The following is a 19,061-nucleotide window of genomic DNA, read 5'->3' as shown; positions in this document are numbered from 1 at the left end:
CATTTGGGCAGTCTTGATACAAAATGTTGAACAGAAATGCAATGGTTCATTGGATCAGTCTAAAACGTTCCACATACACTGATGCCATATAGTGGCCAAAATCTAAATTGCACCTGGACTGGAATAAAACATTATTGCCTTTCTTTTGCATTTCAAAAATGTTGGTACAAAAAAATACAAAAGAATGGTTGGTTTTTTTCTTTGTATTATCTATTGTGTTACATTCAACTACATTCCTTTCACATTTCCAAAAACTTCAAAGTATTTCCTTTCAAATGGTACCAAGAATATGCATATCCTTGCTTCAGGGCCTGAGCTACAGGCAGTTAGATTTGGGTACGTCATTTTAGGCAAAAATTTTAAAAAAGGGGCCGATCCTTAACTAGCTCATCAATATGATTTTTAAAAGACAGCTTTTCATCTATCCAGATGCCCAGATATTTGTAAGAAGGGACATGATCAATATGGACACCAGCCAGAGTACATATGGTAAAATCATCAGAGTTACTTTTAAGCGCTCTAGAGAACAACTTATACTTAGTTTTACCTGTATTCAATACTAATTTCAGGTCAATAAAGTTTTTCTGTTACACAATGAAGGCAGGCTGTAGTTCAGATAGAGCCTGGTCAACCATGGGGACAATAACAGACACAACAGTATCATAATACAATGAAGGCAGACTGTAGTTCAGATAGAGCCTGGTCAACCGTGGGACAATAACAGACACAACAGTATCATAATACAATGAAGGCAGACTGTAGTTCAGATAGAGCCTGGTCAACCATGGGGACAATAACAGACACAACAGTATCATAATACAATGAAGGCAGACTGTAGTTCAGATAGAGCCTGGTCAACCATGGGACAATAACAGACACAACAGTATCATAATACAATGAAGGCAGACTGTAGTTCAGATAGAGCCTGGTCAACCATGGGGACAATAACAGACACAACAGTATCATAATACAATGAAGGCAGACTGTAGTTCAGATAGAGCCTGGTCAACCATGGGGACAATAGTATACACAACAGTATCATCAGCATACAAGTGCAGGTTGCATTTTTTTTTTACAGACAAGTCGATATTGTAACCAGTAAAAAGTACAGGACCCAGAATCAACCCCTGCGGGACACACTTCTTAATATCCAGGAAACCTGATTTAATACCATCAGTAGATACACATTGAGTTCTATCTGTCAAGTCATTTTTCAACCAGTTACAATTGAGGAAAGCCTCTGAATTAGCAGTGAGTGATCAACACTATGGAAAGCCTTTGACTGGTCAATGAAGAGGACAGCACAATGTTGCCTTTTATCCATACAGTTAACCACATCATTTATTATCTAGGGATGCAGCAGAGATAGTGCTATGACCTGGTCTAAAACTCGACTGATGTAATTTTAGAATACATTTCAAAGATAAGAAAGATATTAGCGGAGAATTAATCAATGATTCTGATATTTTATTTAGGCAAGGAAGTTTATAAATAGGGCAATAATTATTTAGTTCAGAAGGGTCACCACCTTTGTGAAGGGGGAGTAGATGGGTCGCCTTCCAAACCTTGGCGATAGTACCAGATATAATTGCCAGGTTTTTTCATCTGGCACATTACATATAGTAAATTGTTGAAATGAAAACAAAGCTTCACTAGAAGTTGACAGGTTAACCGTCGAGTCAGCTAGAGGCTGGCAGAGGGAAGAGTAGTCGATTGACTGACCCGGGTCAATTAAACCATTGTTTCTCTCAAATAGAAACCCTACAGAGATAAAAAATATTATAAAAAATAATCACTTATCCCATTCTTCTCAGTTATGATGCCAGTCAGACAGAACTTGCTTAGACAGGGAAGAAGTTGAATTTGTACTTGTCAGTGCATTTACTGTTTTCCAGAATGTAGAAGGATCACCAGCAGAGTCAAAGATGGCGCTTAAAAAGTAGCTTTATTTTGCTTTCATAATCAAGATAGTACATCTGTTTCTCAATTGTTTGAAAGATTGCAAGTCCACTACAGAGTCAGTTTTCCTTGCTTTGGCCCAGGCCTGATTTCTCATCTGAATGAGCTCTCAATTGTTTAAAATGGGTGTGTTAATCTGCCAGAGGAATAAATATGGAGGATACATTTTCTAGAGCCAACTCTGGGTCTGAATACAGGAGACCTACCTGAATTTGTCCAATAGAAACTCTCGTTCTTTGTTGCAAAACGTTTTCCGTTTGGAATAAACGATTTCTGTTGCAAACATTTTGTAAACATTTTGCAACAGAATCGGCGTAAGGAATACACCCCCTGCCACACCTTCCCCTGTAGGATCACAGGTGCTTTGCTCACGTGATAAACGAATGGGACAATCAAATGCCTGTCCCAGCGTTCAAGATTTTCTGACGGACTTGGTACACAGGTCTGGTTCTCCAAACCTTGTATTAAATGGAGGCATAAACCAAGAGGTTGTCAGTAACCGTATTGTTATCTTTGTTTTCGCAAGGCATACATTTAATTTGTACACATTTTCATACGTGTTTTTAACCATTCACACGTTCTGAAGAATTTCAACGCAGCTATTGTGGAAAGTGAGTTTCCATGAAAATTAGTTCCTGTGCGGACGATTTGATTTAGAACACAAGACTAATCAAGAATACTACCGTTTTTGGGGGGGAAGTTTGAGGCTACCTGAAAGTCTCGTGTCCCTCGAAAATGATACAGAATTCAGACTTTTATGTTAGGCTTCTTTGGTGTTTCACAGGTGAGTTTTCATATATTTATGCTATAACCTGGTCATGTCAGTGAAGTAGGTCAGTTGTGTGTAATTTCAATCGACTCATTTGCGGGTTACAAAGAAAACAGGCCTCTGTATTTGGTTACCTTTGTTTTGGCTACTCCCGCAACATTGACTACGGGCATTTCCACGGCAGGAGTGACGCTGATACTCAGATGTTTTGCTATAAATGTGTCAAACACTTCGATTGCAAAGTTAAGCGACCCATGCAACTAAGCACAATGATTACTTTTAACAATTTCCACAAAGAATTTCACGAAAACATCAACTTGAAGAACAGTGCACATACTAAGTTTGGTAACAGAATGACGGTTCTGTTTGTGTGGTTATTTTGTTATCAAACTTAGTATCTGCACTTTGGGCCTAGGCTATCCCTACTCGACAGAGTCCTCAAGTAGGCATATGTATCAATTTAAAGGCAGTGGTGAAAAAAGTACCCAACTGTCATACTTGAGTCAAAGTAAAAATACCTTAACAGAAAATGACAAAAGTGAAAGTCGCCTAGTAAAATACTACTTGAGTAAAAGTATTTGGTTTTACATTTACCTAAGTATCAAAAGTACATGTAATTGCTTAAATATACTTAAGTATCAAAAGTAAGTGGCACACTCATACATAATTTACAAATTAAGAATTTGTCTTTAGTGATTATTCCAGATCAGAGGCAGTAGGGATGACCAGGGATGTTCTCTTGATAAGTGCATGAATTAGACAATTTTCTTGTCCTGCTAAGTGGTGTAAAGTACTTAAGTAAAAACCCTTACAAAAAATATGGCAGTCAGAGTGCAGTATAACTGCAATATGCTGCAAATACTTGGTCCAAAATACCACAGTCGACTGCAGTTTCAAAACTACAATATTTTGTTGGTAATGGTATACTTTAAAGTAATACTTAAGTAGTTGTTTTGAGTATCTGAATTTGACTTTACAATTTATATTTGACAACTTTTACTAAACTACATTCCTAAAGAAAATAAGGTACTTTTTACTTCATACTTTCCCTAACACCTAAAATTGTTAGTCACACGCGTATCAAGTGAACATCTCTGGTCATCCCTACTGCCTCTGATCTAGAAGAATCTCTAAAGACAAATTCTTCATTTGTAAATGATGTATGAGTGTGCCTCTGGCTATCTGTAAATTAAAAAAACAAAAATGGTGCCATCTGGTTTTCTTAACATAAGGAATTTGAAATTATTTATACTTTTACTTTCGATATTTAAAAACATACTTTGACGTTTACTCAAGTAGTATTATACTGGGTGACTTTTACTTGAGTCATTTTCTATTAAGGTATCTTTACTTTCTCAAGTATGACAATTGGGTACTTTTTCAACAACTAGTCTAATTCCCTTTTCGTCTACTGTTCTCAGGTGTCATGGTTTGCCATGCTCAGGAAGAGTGTGGTCAACCACCCATGGGTAGCAGGATTGTGGGAGGAGTAGATGCATCAATGGGGGCATGGCCGTGGCAAGTGGATATTCAGGTAGGTTAGCGCTGAGTCAAGGTATGGAATGAACAAAATGCATGAAGACTTGTTTGTCTGGTTTTAGTGTGTGCGTTTGTTGGTCATAATGGGGAGGGGGGGAATAAGACTTGATGATTCACCTTAACCTCTTTCCCCCCTCTTGGTCTTTAGACACTGAAGGATGGCCATGTCTGTGGGGGCACCATCATCACTCAGGAGTGGGTGCTGTCTGCTGCCCACTGCTTCCCAAAGTAAGTGTCCACCAGTGGAGGCTCCTCAGAGGAGGAAGGGGAGGACCATCCTACTCAGTGAATTACATAAAAACAATAGTGAAACATTAAAAAAGCTATCCTTTTTAGATAGAACTATACTAAATATAGTCACATGAAACCAAATAACGGATTAAAACACCCTTTTGCAATGGTCTACAGTAGCCTGAACAGCACCTTCCAGGATAGGGCCATGGTGCTGTCCGAGGACAGCTGTTTTCCATCCTCAGAGTACATTGGTCTACAGTACAGTACAGAGTACAATGGTCTACAGTAGCCTGAACAGCACCTTCCAGGATAGGGCCATGGTGTTGTCCGAGGACAGCTGTTTTCCATCCTCAGAGTACATTGGTCTACAGTTCAGTACAGTACAGAGTACAATGGTCTACAGTAGCCTGAACAGCACCTTCCAGGATAGGGCCATGGTGTTGTCCGAGGATAGCTGTTTTCCATCCTCAGAGTACATTGATTTTAATAGGTTCTCACCCTATTCCATAGACATACACAGGAATTATTTGCAAATGTTTTTATTCAAACAGTAATGTGCAATTGACAAAAAATATACCAACTTTCGGGAAGAGGCGACGACGGCACGGGAATACCCCTGTCTGTTTGTGTTAGGGCTCGACATACATGGGGAGTTTTTGAAAACGCTGTGGGCCAGTTGATCATCCCCCTAAGATGGCTGCTAGGGCAAGTGAACAAAAATATTATAATGCTATTTTTAATCTAGGCTACATAATTGCTGAAAAAAAATAAGATGGATACCCAAAGTTGTTTGTTATGTCGATTTAATTGTCGCACACGTATAACCTGGATAATCTTTCGGGCATCGAATGCTCAGCTTTTAAATTGCTGGTTGTTGCATGGAGAGAAAGATGTTTCAAGTTATATCTACCTGTAAATGCTATGGCAAGAATGGAGTATGAAAACCAGGTATTTAAGAAGTTCAGTCTTAACTGTATGGCTCATCGCAAATTCAACTGTCATGGACAAGCCTACCTTAAAAATGTAAGGGTGTTGGGCTAGTCTGATGCTCTTTCGGTCAAATCATGTGCGGTTGTTATGAGCAAGACCAAATCAAATGTTGGCTTCAAATTGGTTTTCTATACAAAGTGTTCCATTAGAAGGGGTTGCTTTCTCATTTAAAAAATAATACAATAACTACAACATCTCAAATGGCAAGACTGACTAGCTTGCTGTCTATTTAGTCAGGCAATGCCGACATTATTCTTGTCGATGTGTTTTGTCATAAATATTTTTATTTATTTATTATTGCAGTCTGTGGCATGAGGACTTTTGCCTTTTGGTAGGCAGTCATTGTAAATAAGAATTTGTTCTTAACTGACTTGCCTAGTTAAATAAAAATAAATGCATTCAGACATGCACTACATGACAAAGTATGTGCACACCTGCTCGTCGAACTTCACGTTCCAAAATCATGGGAATTAATAGGGAGTTGGTTCCCCCCTTTGCTGCTTTAACAGCCTCCACTCTTCTGGGAAGGCTTTCCACTAGATGTTGGAATATTGCTGTGGGGACTTGCTGCCATTCAGCCACGAGCATTAGTGAGGTCAGGCACTGATGTTGGGCGATTAGGCCTGGCTCACAGTCAGCGTTCCAATTCATCCCAAAGGTGTTCGATGGAGTTGAGGTCAGGGCTCTGTGCAGGCCAGTCAAGTTCTTCCACAACGATCTCGACAAACCATTCCTGCATGGACCTCGCTTTGTGCACGGGGGCACTGTCATGCTGAAACAGGAAAGGGCCTTCCTCAAATTGTTGCCACAAAGTTGCAAGCACAGAATGATCTAGGATGTCATTGTATGCTGTAGCGTTAAGATTTCCCTTCACTGGAACTAAGGGGCCTAGCCCAGACCATCATTTCCTCCTTCAAACTATGCACTATGCATTCGGGAAGGTAGCGTTTTCCTGGCATCCGCCAAACCCAGATTTGTCCGTCGGACTGCCAGATAGTGAAGCATGATTCATCATGCCAAATAACGCGTTTCCACTGCTCCAGAGTCCAATGGCAGCGCGTTTTACACCGCTCCAGCCGACGCTTGGCATTGCGCATGGTGATCTTAGGCTTGTGTGCCAGATATAATTGTCAGGAAACCCAAAACAAATGATGTTATAGATTTGTGCGACCAAATCATCTGTTGGTGCCACCACCTGAAGTTGGTTCCACCTGTGGAAAAAGTTAGTGTAGAATCCTGATAGTTGAAGAGTTTTGAACCAAGAAATGTCTTAATTTAAGGAGAAGCAGCAGAGCAATATTTCATTGCATGTTTTTCTTAGTGAAAGGTAAACTAACTTAGCTAATGCAACCTGACTCGGAGAGGAACGCTATTTGTTAGCTAGCATGCTAAGGCTAGCCAACACTGCAACTTTTTCAAGTCAAGGTAAGCTTTGGGTTTTATAGATGTATTGCCAACGGGGCCTGTCGGTGTAACTACTTGCTGTAGGCTACACTATACTGCGTGATTGTACACCTGGATTGGATTGTGGATTTACAAACGCGTAGTTTGACTATAACGTTAATATGGTGACAACGATTTAGGCTGTGTAGCGGTTATAGTATGAAGGTTTGGCTTGGAGAGGTTTTTGCGCCTGGTCACACAGCTGTTGTGCACTGAAGTCCAAAAGCGAAGGGAAAGATCAAATTGTATTTGTCACATGCTTTGTAAAACAACAGGTGTAGACTAACAGTGAAATGCTTACTTAAGGGTCCTTTTCAAACAATGCAGAATTCAATATTTTTTAGAATAGTGACGCAAGGAATAAATAGTGAAGAACAATAACGAGTGACAATACCATGGCTCTATACAGGGAGTACCAGTACCGAGTCGATGTGCAGTGGTACGAGGTTATAACATGGCTGTATACAGGGAGTACCAGTACTGAGTCGATATGCAGGGGTACGAGGTTATAACATGGCTGTATACAGGGAGTACCGAGTCGATATGCAGGGGTACGAGGTAATAACATGGCTCTATACAGGGAGTACCAGTACCGAGTCGATATGCAGGGGTACGAGGTAATAATAACATGGCTGTATACAGGGAGTACCAGTACCGAGTCGATATGCAGGGGTACGAGGTAATAATAACATGGCTGTATACAGGGAGTACCAGTACCGAGTCGATATGCAGGGGTACGAGGTAATAATAACATGGCTGTATACAGGGAGTACCAGTACCGAGTCGATATGCAGGGGTACGAGGTAATAATAACATGGCTGTATACAGGGAGTACCAGTACCGAGTCGATATGCAGGGGTACGAGGTAATAATAACATGGCTGTATACAGGGAGTACCAGTACCGAGTCGATATGCAGGGGTACGAGGTAATAATAACATGGCTGTATACAGGGAGTACCAGTACCGAGTCGATATGCAGGGGTACGAGGTAATAATAACATGGCTGTATACAGGGAGTACCAGTACCGAGTCGATATGCAGGGGTACGAGGTAATAATAACATGGCTGTATACAGGGAGTACCAGTACCGAGTCGATATGCAGGGGTACGAGGTAATAATAACATGGCTGTATACAGGGAGTACCAGTACCGAGTCGATATGCAGGGGTACGAGGTAATAATAACATGGCTGTATACAGGGAGTACCAGTACCGAGTCGATATGCAGGGGTACGAGGTAATAATAACATGGCTGTATACAGGGAGTACCAGTACCGAGTCGATATGCAGGGGTACGAGGTAATAATAACATGGCTGTATACAGGGAGTACCAGTACCGAGTCGATATGCAGGGGTACGAGGTAATAATAACATGGCTGTATACAGGGAGTACCAGTACCGAGTCGATATGCAGGGGTACGAGGTAATAATAACATGGCTGTATACAGGGAGTACCAGTACCGAGTCGATATGCAGGGGTACGAGGTAATAATAACATGGCTGTATACAGGGAGTACCAGTACCGAGTCGATATGCAGGGGTTACGAGGTAATAATAACATGGCTGTATACAGGGAGTACCGAGTCGATATGCAGGGGTACGAGGTTATAACATGGCTGTATACAGGGAGTACCGAGTCGATATGCAGGGGTACGAGGTTATAACATGGCTGTATACAGGGAGTACCGAGTCGATATGCAGGGGTACGAGGTTATAACATGGCTCTATACAGGGAGTACCAGTACTGAGTCGATATGCAGGGGTACGAGGTTATAACATGGCTGTATACAGGGAGTACCAGTACTGAGTCGATATGCAGGGGTACGAGGTTATAACATGGCTGTATACAGGGAGTACCGAGTCGATATGCAGGGGTACGAGGTAATAACATGGCTGTATACAGGGAGTACCAGTACCGAGTCGATATGCAGGTGTACGAGGTAATAACATGGCTGTATACAGGGAGTACCGAGTCGATATGCAGGGGTTACGAGGTAATAATAACATGGCTGTATACAGGGAGTACCGAGTCGATATGCAGGGGTACGAGGTTATAACATGGCTGTATACAGGGAGTACCGAGTCGATATGCAGGGGTACGAGGTTATAACATGGCTGTATACAGGGAGTACCGAGTCGATATGCAGGGGTACGAGGTTATAACATGGCTCTATACAGGGAGTACCAGTACTGAGTCGATATGCAGGGGTACGAGGTTATAACATGGCTGTATACAGGGAGTACCAGTACTGAGTCGATATGCAGGGGTACGAGGTTATAACATGGCTGTATACAGGGAGTACCGAGTCGATATGCAGGGGTACGAGGTAATAACATGGCTGTATACAGGGAGTACCAGTACCGAGTCGATATGCAGGTGTACGAGGTAATAACATGGCTGTATACAGGGAGTACCGAGTCGATATGCAGGGGTACGAGGTTATAACATGGCTGTATACAGGGAGTACCGAGTCGATATGCAGGGGTACGAGGTAATAACATGGCTGTATACAGGGAGTACCAGTACCGAGTCGATATGCAGGGTACGAGCCGAGGTAGAGGCAACTATGTACATATAGGCAGGGGTGAAGTGACTAGACCACAAGATAGATAATAGGCAGCTGTGTGTGTATAGACTGCAAGAGTTAGTACCAAAAAAGGGTAGCCATTTGATTAGCTATTTAGCAGTCTTATAGTTTGGGGGTAGAAGCTATTCAAGGTCCTGTTGATTCCGGACTTGGTGCACTGGTACCATTTGCCGTGCGGTAGCAGAGAGAATAATAGTATTTTGCAAGGGTGGCTGGAGTCTTTTTGACAATTCGTTATAGAGGTCCTGTATGGCAGGTTGCTCGGGCCCCAGTGATGCACTGGGCCATACTCACACATGTTCCTTCGGAAAAAGAATTGGGAGCACTGAGCAAATTGCAGGTCTGCTGAGTGTGAACTTGAAAGTTGTGAAAATTCTGCTCAACTTCCAGCATGTGTTTACTGTGAACACTGAGGCTGTACCTACTTTAAGTTAGTTTGACAGTGGTCAAGTAGGCTGTGAGATCATAATGTAGGCATAACAGTGGCCTACCGTCAAAAACAATGGAGAAAATGCATCCCATAACATTTTAACACAGAAATAGCTGTTCTATCAGTCAGCCTACAGTAGCAGCCAATGTGTGGTGTTCAATGTACAACTACTTTTGAAAAAAACATCAGGGCTTGACATGAACCTGTTTAACCACTTGTCCTTCAGACAAGGAAATGACTGAATGTTTGATGCAAGAACCCACTTTACAAAATAAAATGTATTATTCTCATACCATTATTACAGAGAATCAGACAAATTATGCTACCCTCTGCCTATTGGCTATTTAGCTTGTTCAATCCTGTTTTAAAATACAACACGGCCCCTTTAAAACAAAGCTCTTTACCCGACTCACTTTTCAAAGATGTCTAGAAATGTACATGTTTTCAGCTCTTGTAGGAAGTAACCACTCCCCCATTGCTAACTACAAATTATCTATAACTGGGCTAACAACTCACTAACTAGCAAATGATATGAACAAATGTGCACAAGTGGCTACATGCAGCTCTCGCTTTGATCTCAACATGCACATCTACTCACAACCGCTCATGCTGTAAACACAGTCCAGATCAAAGTGAATGGCACAGATCCATATGGCAATGGTCTATTTGCATATAGGCCTACTGCAGCTCTGATTGGTTACAGCGCACTGGCCTGTGTAGAGTACGGCCCTGAGTCGTGCCTGTCAATGCAATAGGATCCTACTCCAATATGTCCTGCCTACAACAAAATCTTTTGCATAGTGTTTTTCGGTATGTTGCTTTGAAAGTGGCTAATTGCATGGATTCGATAAGTCCCACAGTAAAGGGAAATGTAGACAGTGTTAACTACGGGGGGAAAGCTCTAGGAAGTTGAGAAGTTCAATCTCGTGCTTCTCTGCGCGGATTAATATTTCATCTGCGCGGCTATCCCGGGGAGCTGCGGTCGTGTGTAGCTTAAAGTGATGTGATGGGGAAGAAAAATATATACAGTTAGGCCTCTACATATTGGGATATTCTTTGTGACTAGTTGGTTGTACCCAGTGCTGGAGAAGTGGGTACACTCAAATGTTGACAATTTCGCCCGGCGAATGAAAGGCGCCCTGTGTGAATTCCTATGAGAAACAGTGACAGAGTGCATTCAGATAGTATTCAGAGTCCTTCTCTTTTTCCATGATATGTCCTTCTCTGTCCATGATATGTCCATCTCTGTCCTGCTTGCATGTGCGGTGCGCTATTTACAACTGTTCCCGCAAATTGCATTTAGGAAATACTGCTGTGTACATTGCCACGCTTAAAATGTGAAGAAATAATAGTTTCTCTACATTTTACACCAAACATTCCAATCTGTTCCAACAGCCCTAATTAGTTGATATGTTTTATACCTCCATTACACTAATACATATCATTGGGGATTATGAAGTGAGTATATGCAATGCCCACTGAAAAATAAGTGGGTATATGGCATATACTCTCCACTACACCACACGCTGTATCGCACTAAAACTCGTGTTTTTCTTCATAGCTTGTTCTCCATCTTCTTAAAACCTCTTAAGGATCGGCTCCTTTTTTTACATTTTTCGCATAAAATGACACCCAAATCTAACTGCCTGTAGCTCAGGCCAAGAAGCAAGGATATGCATATTCTTGGTACCATTTGAAAGGAAACACATAGGAGTTTGTGGAAATGTTAAAAGAATGTAGAAGAATAACACATTAGATCTGGTAAAAGATAATACAAAGAAAAACAAATGTACTGCTCAAAAAAATAAAGCGAACACTTAAACAACACATCCTAGATCTGAATGAAAGAAATAATCTTATTAAATACTTTTTTCTTTACATAGTTGAATGTGCTGACAACAAAATCACACAAAAATAATCAATGGAAATCCAATTTATCAACCCATGGAGGTCTGGATTTGGAGTCACACTCAAAATTAAAGTGGAAAACCACACTACAGGCTGATCCAACTTTGATGTAATGTCCTTAAAACAAGTCAAAATGAGGCTCAATAGTGTGTGTGGCCTCCACGTGCCTGTATGACCTCCCTACAACGCCTGGGCATGCTCCTGATGAGGTGGCGGATGGTCTCCTGAGGGATCTCCTCCCAGACCTGGACTAAAGCATCCGCCAACTCCTGGACAGTCTGTGGTGCAACGTGGCGTTGGTGGATGGAGCGAGACATGATGTCCCAGATGTGCTCAATTGGATTCAGGTCTGGGGAACGGGCGGGCCAGTCCATAGCATCAATGCCTTCCTCTTGCAGGAACTGCTGACACACTCCAGCCACATGAGGTCTAGCATTGTCTTGCATTAGGAGGAACCCAGGGCTAACCGCACCAGCATATGGTCTCACAAGGGGTCTGAGGATCTCATCTCGGTACCTAATGGCAGTCAGGCTACCTCTGGCGAGCACATGGAGGGCTGTGCGGCCCCCCAAAGAAATGCCACCCCACACCATGACTGACCACCGCCAAACCGGTCATGCTGGAGGATGTTGCAGGCAGCAGAACGTTCTCCACGGCATCTCCAGACTCTGTCACGTCTGTCACATGTGCTCAGTGTGAACCTGCTTTCATCTGTGAAGAGCACAGGACGCCAGTGGCGAATTTGCCAATCTTGGTGTTCTCTGGCAAATGCCAAACGTCCTGCACGGTGTTGTGCTGTAAGCACAACCCCCACCTGTGGACGTCGGGCCCTCATACCACCCTCATGGAGTCTGTTTCTGACCGTTTGAGCAGACACATGCACATTTGTGGCCTGCTGGAGGTCATTTTGCAGGGCTCTGGCAGTGCTTCTCCTGCTCCTCCTTGCACAAAGGCGGAGGTAGCGGTCCTGCTGCTGGGTTGTTGCCCTCCTACGGCCTCCTCCACGTCTCCTGATGTACTGGCCTGTCTCCTGGTAGCGCCTCCATGCTCTGGACACTACGCTGACAGACACAGCAAACCTTCTTGCCATAGCTCGCATTGATGTGCCATCCTGGATGAGCTGCACTACCTGAGCCACTTGTGTGGGTTGTAGACTCCGTCTCATGCTACCACTAGAGTGAAAGCACCGCCAGCATTCAAAAGTGACCAAAACATCAGCCAGGAAGCATAGGAACTGAGAAGTGGTCTGTGGTTCCCACCTGCAGAACCACTCCTTTATTGGGGGTGTCTTGCTAATTGCCTATAATTTCCACCGGTTGTCTATTCCATTTGCACAACAGCATGTGAAATGTATTGTCAATCAGTGTTGCTTCCTAAGTGGACAGTTTGATTTCACAGAAGTGTGATTGACTTGGAGTTACATTGTGTTGTTTAAGTGTTCCCTTTATTTTTTTGAGCAGTGTATATCCAATATGTCTATGTCCTGGGAAATGTTCTTGTTACTTACAACCTCATGCTAATTGCATTAGCTCAACTGTCCCGCAGTGGACCCACCAATCCTGAGGGAGCCAACTTTGTTTTCATCATGTTTATTTCCATGATTGATCAGAACTAATTATCTTGTCCCTCTGCAGCAGACATGTGGTGAGCAATATGTTTGGAACATCGAATCGCAATACATATAGAATTCCAATACAAATCATATTGGCACCTAAGTATTGTGAGGTTCCTGGCAATTCCCAGCCCTACTCAGTGCGCTTTGTGGTCAGGTGCCTTGCTGTTGCTGTACCAAGCGGTGATGCAGCCAGTCAAGATGCAGCTGTAGAACTTTTGGAGGATCTCAGGGCCCGTGCCAAATCTTTTCCACCTCCTGAAGCATGTGGACAATGTTAATTCCTTAGTGATGTGGACCTTGAGGAACTTGACCCCCGCTCCTCTACAGCCCCATTGATGTGGATTGGGTGAGAGGAGAGCGCGTAGATGCTAGAAAGAATTATACAATGAGCAAAGTTATGAAGGTGAACTTCGATAACGGGTGTATTCATTCTCCCTATTCTGTAGCAAAAAAAAATCTTAAACGTAAGGAAACTAAATGGGAGGGACCTAACTGAAACTCGTTTTGACTAATGAATACACCCCAGATTATCTAGATGCAGACAAGTGTGCAAGGCGGTATTGAATGTGTCACTCTGTCACCTTAACTCCAATTTCTCTCTACTTGTGCACGTACATTATAAACTTAAATGTGTGGGCTAGGTTGTAGGAACCTCATGATGGTATATGGCAAATTTGAGTATCCTGTAGTAGCCTTAACCCATCGACGTTCCATTTCTGCTGGGTAAATGGAATATGAATGACAGTCATCCAATATGCTGTAATAGAAATGAGGCCTTGCTTCTGAAAATACAAGTTGTCCTCCCTAATCTTGAATTGCACTGAACGCCGCTGGTGTCTACTTTTGAGAATCTTGGGTGAGTTCCGTGAGGGCATTTTCTGTTAAACTTTTACTAATGCTTGTATACTAAAATATCATTCTTTAAGCCTAGGCATCGAGCTTGAGAGTTTCTTTAACAAACTCCTATAAGATAGAGAAGTGTGTGCATTAATAAGAGGCCTTTTCTAACTGTTCTGTATAGCATGACCCCATGGTGTCTGGGCACTCAGCTAAGAGCTGATAGAAGCTAACTGGTTCCTCTTAGCTTAACTGGAGACAGCAGTATGTCATATTCTGCAAACCAGTGATAGAGCTGTTCTTTTTGGGGCCTGTTTCTGGGAGAAAGGTTCCTGTTTTGTGTGTGTAGAGGTAGGACATGCATCATTTGGGCCGACAGTCAAATGCGCTTGCTTTTCCAACTTGGGGTAACCGTTAGAGAACGTATGCCTGGAGTGACTTCCTGTCACTTTGGCACCTATTGTCCTAACCCAGTTTCGTCTCCTGTCTACACATAAGATCCAGTGTTTTTGTAGATGCTTGCATAAGATAGCTCGGCTATAAGGCTTTCACACTCAGTGAATGGAGTGGGAGCCCCCGCACAATGTGGGTGGTGCGTCTAGCCTCATAATACGTTTTAAATAAAAGTAATACCTTGATTGATTGACTTTGGCATGTATAAACAGGTATAAATGCCTATTCAATAATTCAAATTAGGAGAACGGCTGTGAAGATCACTGAGTGGGCCTTAAATTGGGATTGGAGCATAATACTGTTAAAACATCGAAGGGAAAACAGAAAACGTATCGTCCTCTAAACTGTGTGTGATGTCTGGGTGGGTAGGGAAATGAGAAGACTCATTTCAGTTGTTAGCTGTAAGGTGTTGTAACTCTCTCCTCTCCCAGTCCGTTAGACGTGTCGGGCTACATCCTCTATGTTGGCCGTCACCGGCTCAACAGCTGGAACCCCAACGAGATGTCGCACCTCGTGGAGCGCGTCGTGATCCCGTCCGGCTACTCTGACCCAAATTCGGGACAGGACATGGCCTTGGTGCAGCTGCAGAGACCCATCGTCTGGTCGGGGTTTGTCCATCCTGTCTGTCTTCCTGATGCTGGGACACTGTTCCCCGGGGACCTGCCCTGCTACATCACAGGCTGGGGAAACATCCGCGACGGGGGTAAGAGAATAAGGCATTACGTATATAGCGGCAAAATCTAACTTCCACTTAAAGGAGCCTCAACCTCTTTGTCACAGTGGTCAACTCTCTGTCCTCCCATGATTATCTGTCAATGGGCCATGTGCAGTAGTCTAAGCCTGTCACGGTGACTGACTCACAGCTACTCATTCAAACGTTTTTATTTTTACACTTTTCTACATTGTTGAATAATAGTGAAGACTTCAACACTAGGAAGTAACACACATGGAATCATGTAGTAACCAAAAAAGTGTTAAACAAATCAAAATATATTTTATATTCTTCAAAGTTTGCCTTGACAGCTTTGCACACTCTTGGCATTCTCTCAACCAGCTTCACCTGGAATGATTTTCCAACAGTCTTGAAGGAGTTTCCACAAATGCTGAGCACTTGTTGGCTGCTTTTCCTTAACCCAGCATTCTAACTCCTCCAAACCATCTCAATTGGGTTGAGGTCGGGTGACTGTGGAGGCGAGGTCATCTGATGCAGCACTCATCACTCTCCTTCTTGGTCAAATAGCCCTTACACAGCCTGGAGATGTGTTGGGTCATTATCCTGTTGAAAAACAAATGATAGTCCCACTAAGCGCAAACCAGATGGGATGGCGTATCACTGCAGAATGCTGTGGTAGACATACTGGTTAAGTGTGCCTTGAATTCGAAATAAATCACTGACAGTGTCACCAGCAAAATACCATCACACCACCACCTCCATGCTTCACAGTGGAACCACACATGCAGAGATCATCCGTTCACCTACTCCTCGTCTCACAAAGACATGGTGGTTGGAACCAAAAATCTCTAATTTGGACAGATTTCCACCGGTCTAATGTCAATTGCTTGTGTTTCTTGGCCCAAGCAAGTCTCTTCTTCTCATTGGTGTCCTTAAGTAGTGGTTTCGTTGCAGCAATTCGACGATGAAGGCCTGATTCATGCAGTCTCCGCTGAACAGTTGATGTCTGTTACTTGAACTCTGAATCATTTATTTGGGCTGCAATTTGAGGTTGGTAAGTCTAATGAACTTATTCTCTGCAGGAGAGGTAACTCTGTCTTCCTTTCCTGGTGCGGTCCTCATGAGAGCCAGTTTCCGCATTGACTGACCATGTCTTAAAGTAATGGACTGTCATTTTTCTCTGCTAATTTGAGTTGTTCTTGCCATAACACAACTGTCTCAAACACATTCATTTCTGGAATTTCTTTCCTTAACAAGGCACACCTGTTAATTGAAATGCATTCCAGGTGACTACCTCATGATGCTGGTTGAGAGTGCAAAGCTGTCATAAATGCAATGGGTGGCTACTTTGAAGAATCTCAAATCTCAAATATTTGGATTTGTTTAACCCTTTTTTGGTTCATACATGATTCCATAGTTTTGATGTCTTCACTATTATTCTACAATGTAGACAACATAGTCAAAATAAATACCCTGGAATGAGTAGGTGTCCTAAGTTTTAATTGTGTGTAAATAAATTCCCCTCCTTGCTTGGCAGAAATCTCAGAAAAGGTACAATTGTGAACCCAAATGTGTTGTTGGTGTAGGCATTCTCTCCCTCCTTTTATTTGACCTACCTACTCACTCTCCCTCAACTTCCCTGGCCGTCTCTCAGTCTCTCTGGGTGGAGTGGGAACACTGCAGCAAGTGCAGGTGCCAATCATCTCGACGTCTTCCTGTCAGATGATGTATGACCTTAGCCCATCGGAGAAAGTGGACATCCGTTATGACATGATTTGTGCCGGTTATCAAGAGGGGGGCAAGGACTCATGTCAGGTACGTACGCCTCACCAGTGTGTCATAGTAGACTAACGTACGCTTTTTCTCACCCATCTCCCTCTTTCTCCACAGGGGGACTCTGGAGGACCCCTGGTCTGCCAAATGGTGAACGGGACCTGGGTGCAGGCCGGGGTGGTGAGTTTTGGCCTGGGCTGTGCCCATGCCAACCACCCCGGTGTCTACGCCAAGGTGTCCACCTTCTCCAGCTTCATCCAAAGCAACATACCAGGGATCCGTCTGTACGGACGGGCCGGTCCTAACTGGGCCAGCTCCACCGTGCTGGCTAGCTCCCTGGCCACTTTACTGATGGGCCAGCTGCTTAGATAGGGCTTCCTAAAAGAGCCAGATCTTAAAGGGACATTATATGTAATTTGACATGAACCTTGTTTTACACTTAACTTGGCTGTAGTAGATTATTGTTTTAGGTAATATTCAGCTTTAATTTTTATTTACCATATTAATAACATGCCAAAACAACTTTTTGACCAAACTGACTCAAAGTATGGCCACTTATTTCCCAAGTAAGCAGAATTTCCACTTTTCTGGGACAAGTTGCGTTTAAAACCAGGTAAATGTGTCAAATTTCATGGAATTTTGCTTTAAAGGAAAGGGCCGAACCTGTGGTAGAATAAACTATACTACGTTTTAATGATGGTAAGATATGTATATGCAACTCCTCACAAATACAAGTGATTCTGAATATATAACATATCGCTAATCAGCAGAAAAAACAGGGTGATATTATGGGTATTTATAACTAATGACATGTAAAGCCATATGTTTGTCGATCTATTTTAGCACACATTTTAACATGTCATGTAAAATGTAACATTAAGCTTTAAGTTTATATTTTGAATGAATGTAAATAAATGATTAAATGTCAGTAATTTCTAAGAATTGTCACTACATGCTTTCTAGAATCTCCATTGTCTTTGTTCTCCTCCTGTCACCTGGGCACTGTTTGAATGCTTAAGAAATGCATCATCCTTCTTCTGTTAAGTAATTCCATCTGAGTGAGTGAAGGTAGGGTAGTGACCTAGATTACACCTATCCATCCAAGTTATAGATCTGTAATTATTAAGGGAATGAGGATGCAAGGATGCATTTCTGAAGTTGGATGAATCTCTATGGTCTTTCCTTGACTCCTCACATCCTCTCATCATGGGTCATTGAAGGAGAAGGTATCTCAGAACTTCTCCTCCAATGCCCTATGAGAAGAATCAAGGAAAGACAAATGAGATTCGATCAAGGCCTTTTCTAAATTAGATTTACTCGGCTCCTTGTCTGTCTTTTGAAAACTTCAGCTTTAATTTTTCAGAGCTTTAAATCCCTACATGGGCAAAATATAAGTTGGAAGCTATTCCTCTTTTTTTGTTTATTGCAACTGCTAATGAAAGATGGGCAACTACACAATTGCTTTTTCTTTCTTTTTTTCCCCATTTTCTTCATTACCCACCCTAACTCATCCAAGTCTGATACTTTTGGACATGTAGTGTGTGGACACCTGCTCGTCGACTATCTCATTCCAAAATCATGGGCATTGTGTTGCTATAACAGCCTCCATTCTTCTGGGAAGGCTTTCTACTAGATGTTGGAACATTGATGCGGGGACTTACTTCCATTTAGCCACGAGCATTCGTGAGGTCGGGCACTGACGTTGGGCGATTAGGCCTGGCTCACAGTCGACGTTCCAATTTATCCCAAAGGTGTTCGATGGGGTTGAGGTCCGGTTCTGTGCAGGCCAGTCAAGTTCTTCCACACCGATCTCAAACCATTTCTGTATGGACCTCGCTTTGTGCACGGGG

The 19,061-nt window shown here is 42.7% G+C and overlaps 1 protein-coding gene across 1 annotated transcript; it reads left to right on the top strand.

Annotated features, from left to right (window-relative positions):
- The first annotated feature begins 2,348 nt into the window (after window positions 1-2,348).
- zgc:92313 (serine protease) lies at window positions 2,349-18,139 on the top strand. The gene is made up of 6 exons (XM_014174338.3): window positions 2,349-2,743; window positions 4,150-4,262; window positions 4,416-4,495; window positions 15,197-15,468; window positions 17,093-17,253; window positions 17,329-18,139. The coding sequence occupies exons 1-6, from the start codon at window positions 2,695-2,697 to the stop codon at window positions 17,581-17,583; spliced, it is 930 nt and encodes a 309-aa protein (XP_014029813.1). The 5' UTR covers window positions 2,349-2,694; the 3' UTR covers window positions 17,584-18,139.
- The last annotated feature ends 922 nt before the right edge of the window (window positions 18,140-19,061 follow it).

The sequence above is a fragment of the Salmo salar genome, chromosome 25, assembly GCF_965601325.2.
Source record: "Salmo salar chromosome 25, fSalSal1, whole genome shotgun sequence".
Classification (NCBI taxonomy): Eukaryota; Metazoa; Chordata; class Actinopteri; order Salmoniformes; family Salmonidae; genus Salmo; species Salmo salar.
This window is presented reverse-complemented; position numbering and strand designations above follow the sequence as displayed.

Coding starts and splice junctions, on each gene's coding strand:
- zgc:92313 (XM_014174338.3), top strand. CDS start 2,695: ATGATACAGAATTCAGACTTTTATGTTAGGCTTCTTTGGTGTTTCACA. Junction 4,496..15,196: donor GCTGCCCACTGCTTCCCAAA/GTAAGTGTCCAC, acceptor CTCCTCTCCCAG/TCCGTTAGACGTGTCGGGCT. Junction 17,254..17,328: donor GGGGCAAGGACTCATGTCAG/GTACGTACGCCT, acceptor CTTTCTCCACAG/GGGGACTCTGGAGGACCCCT.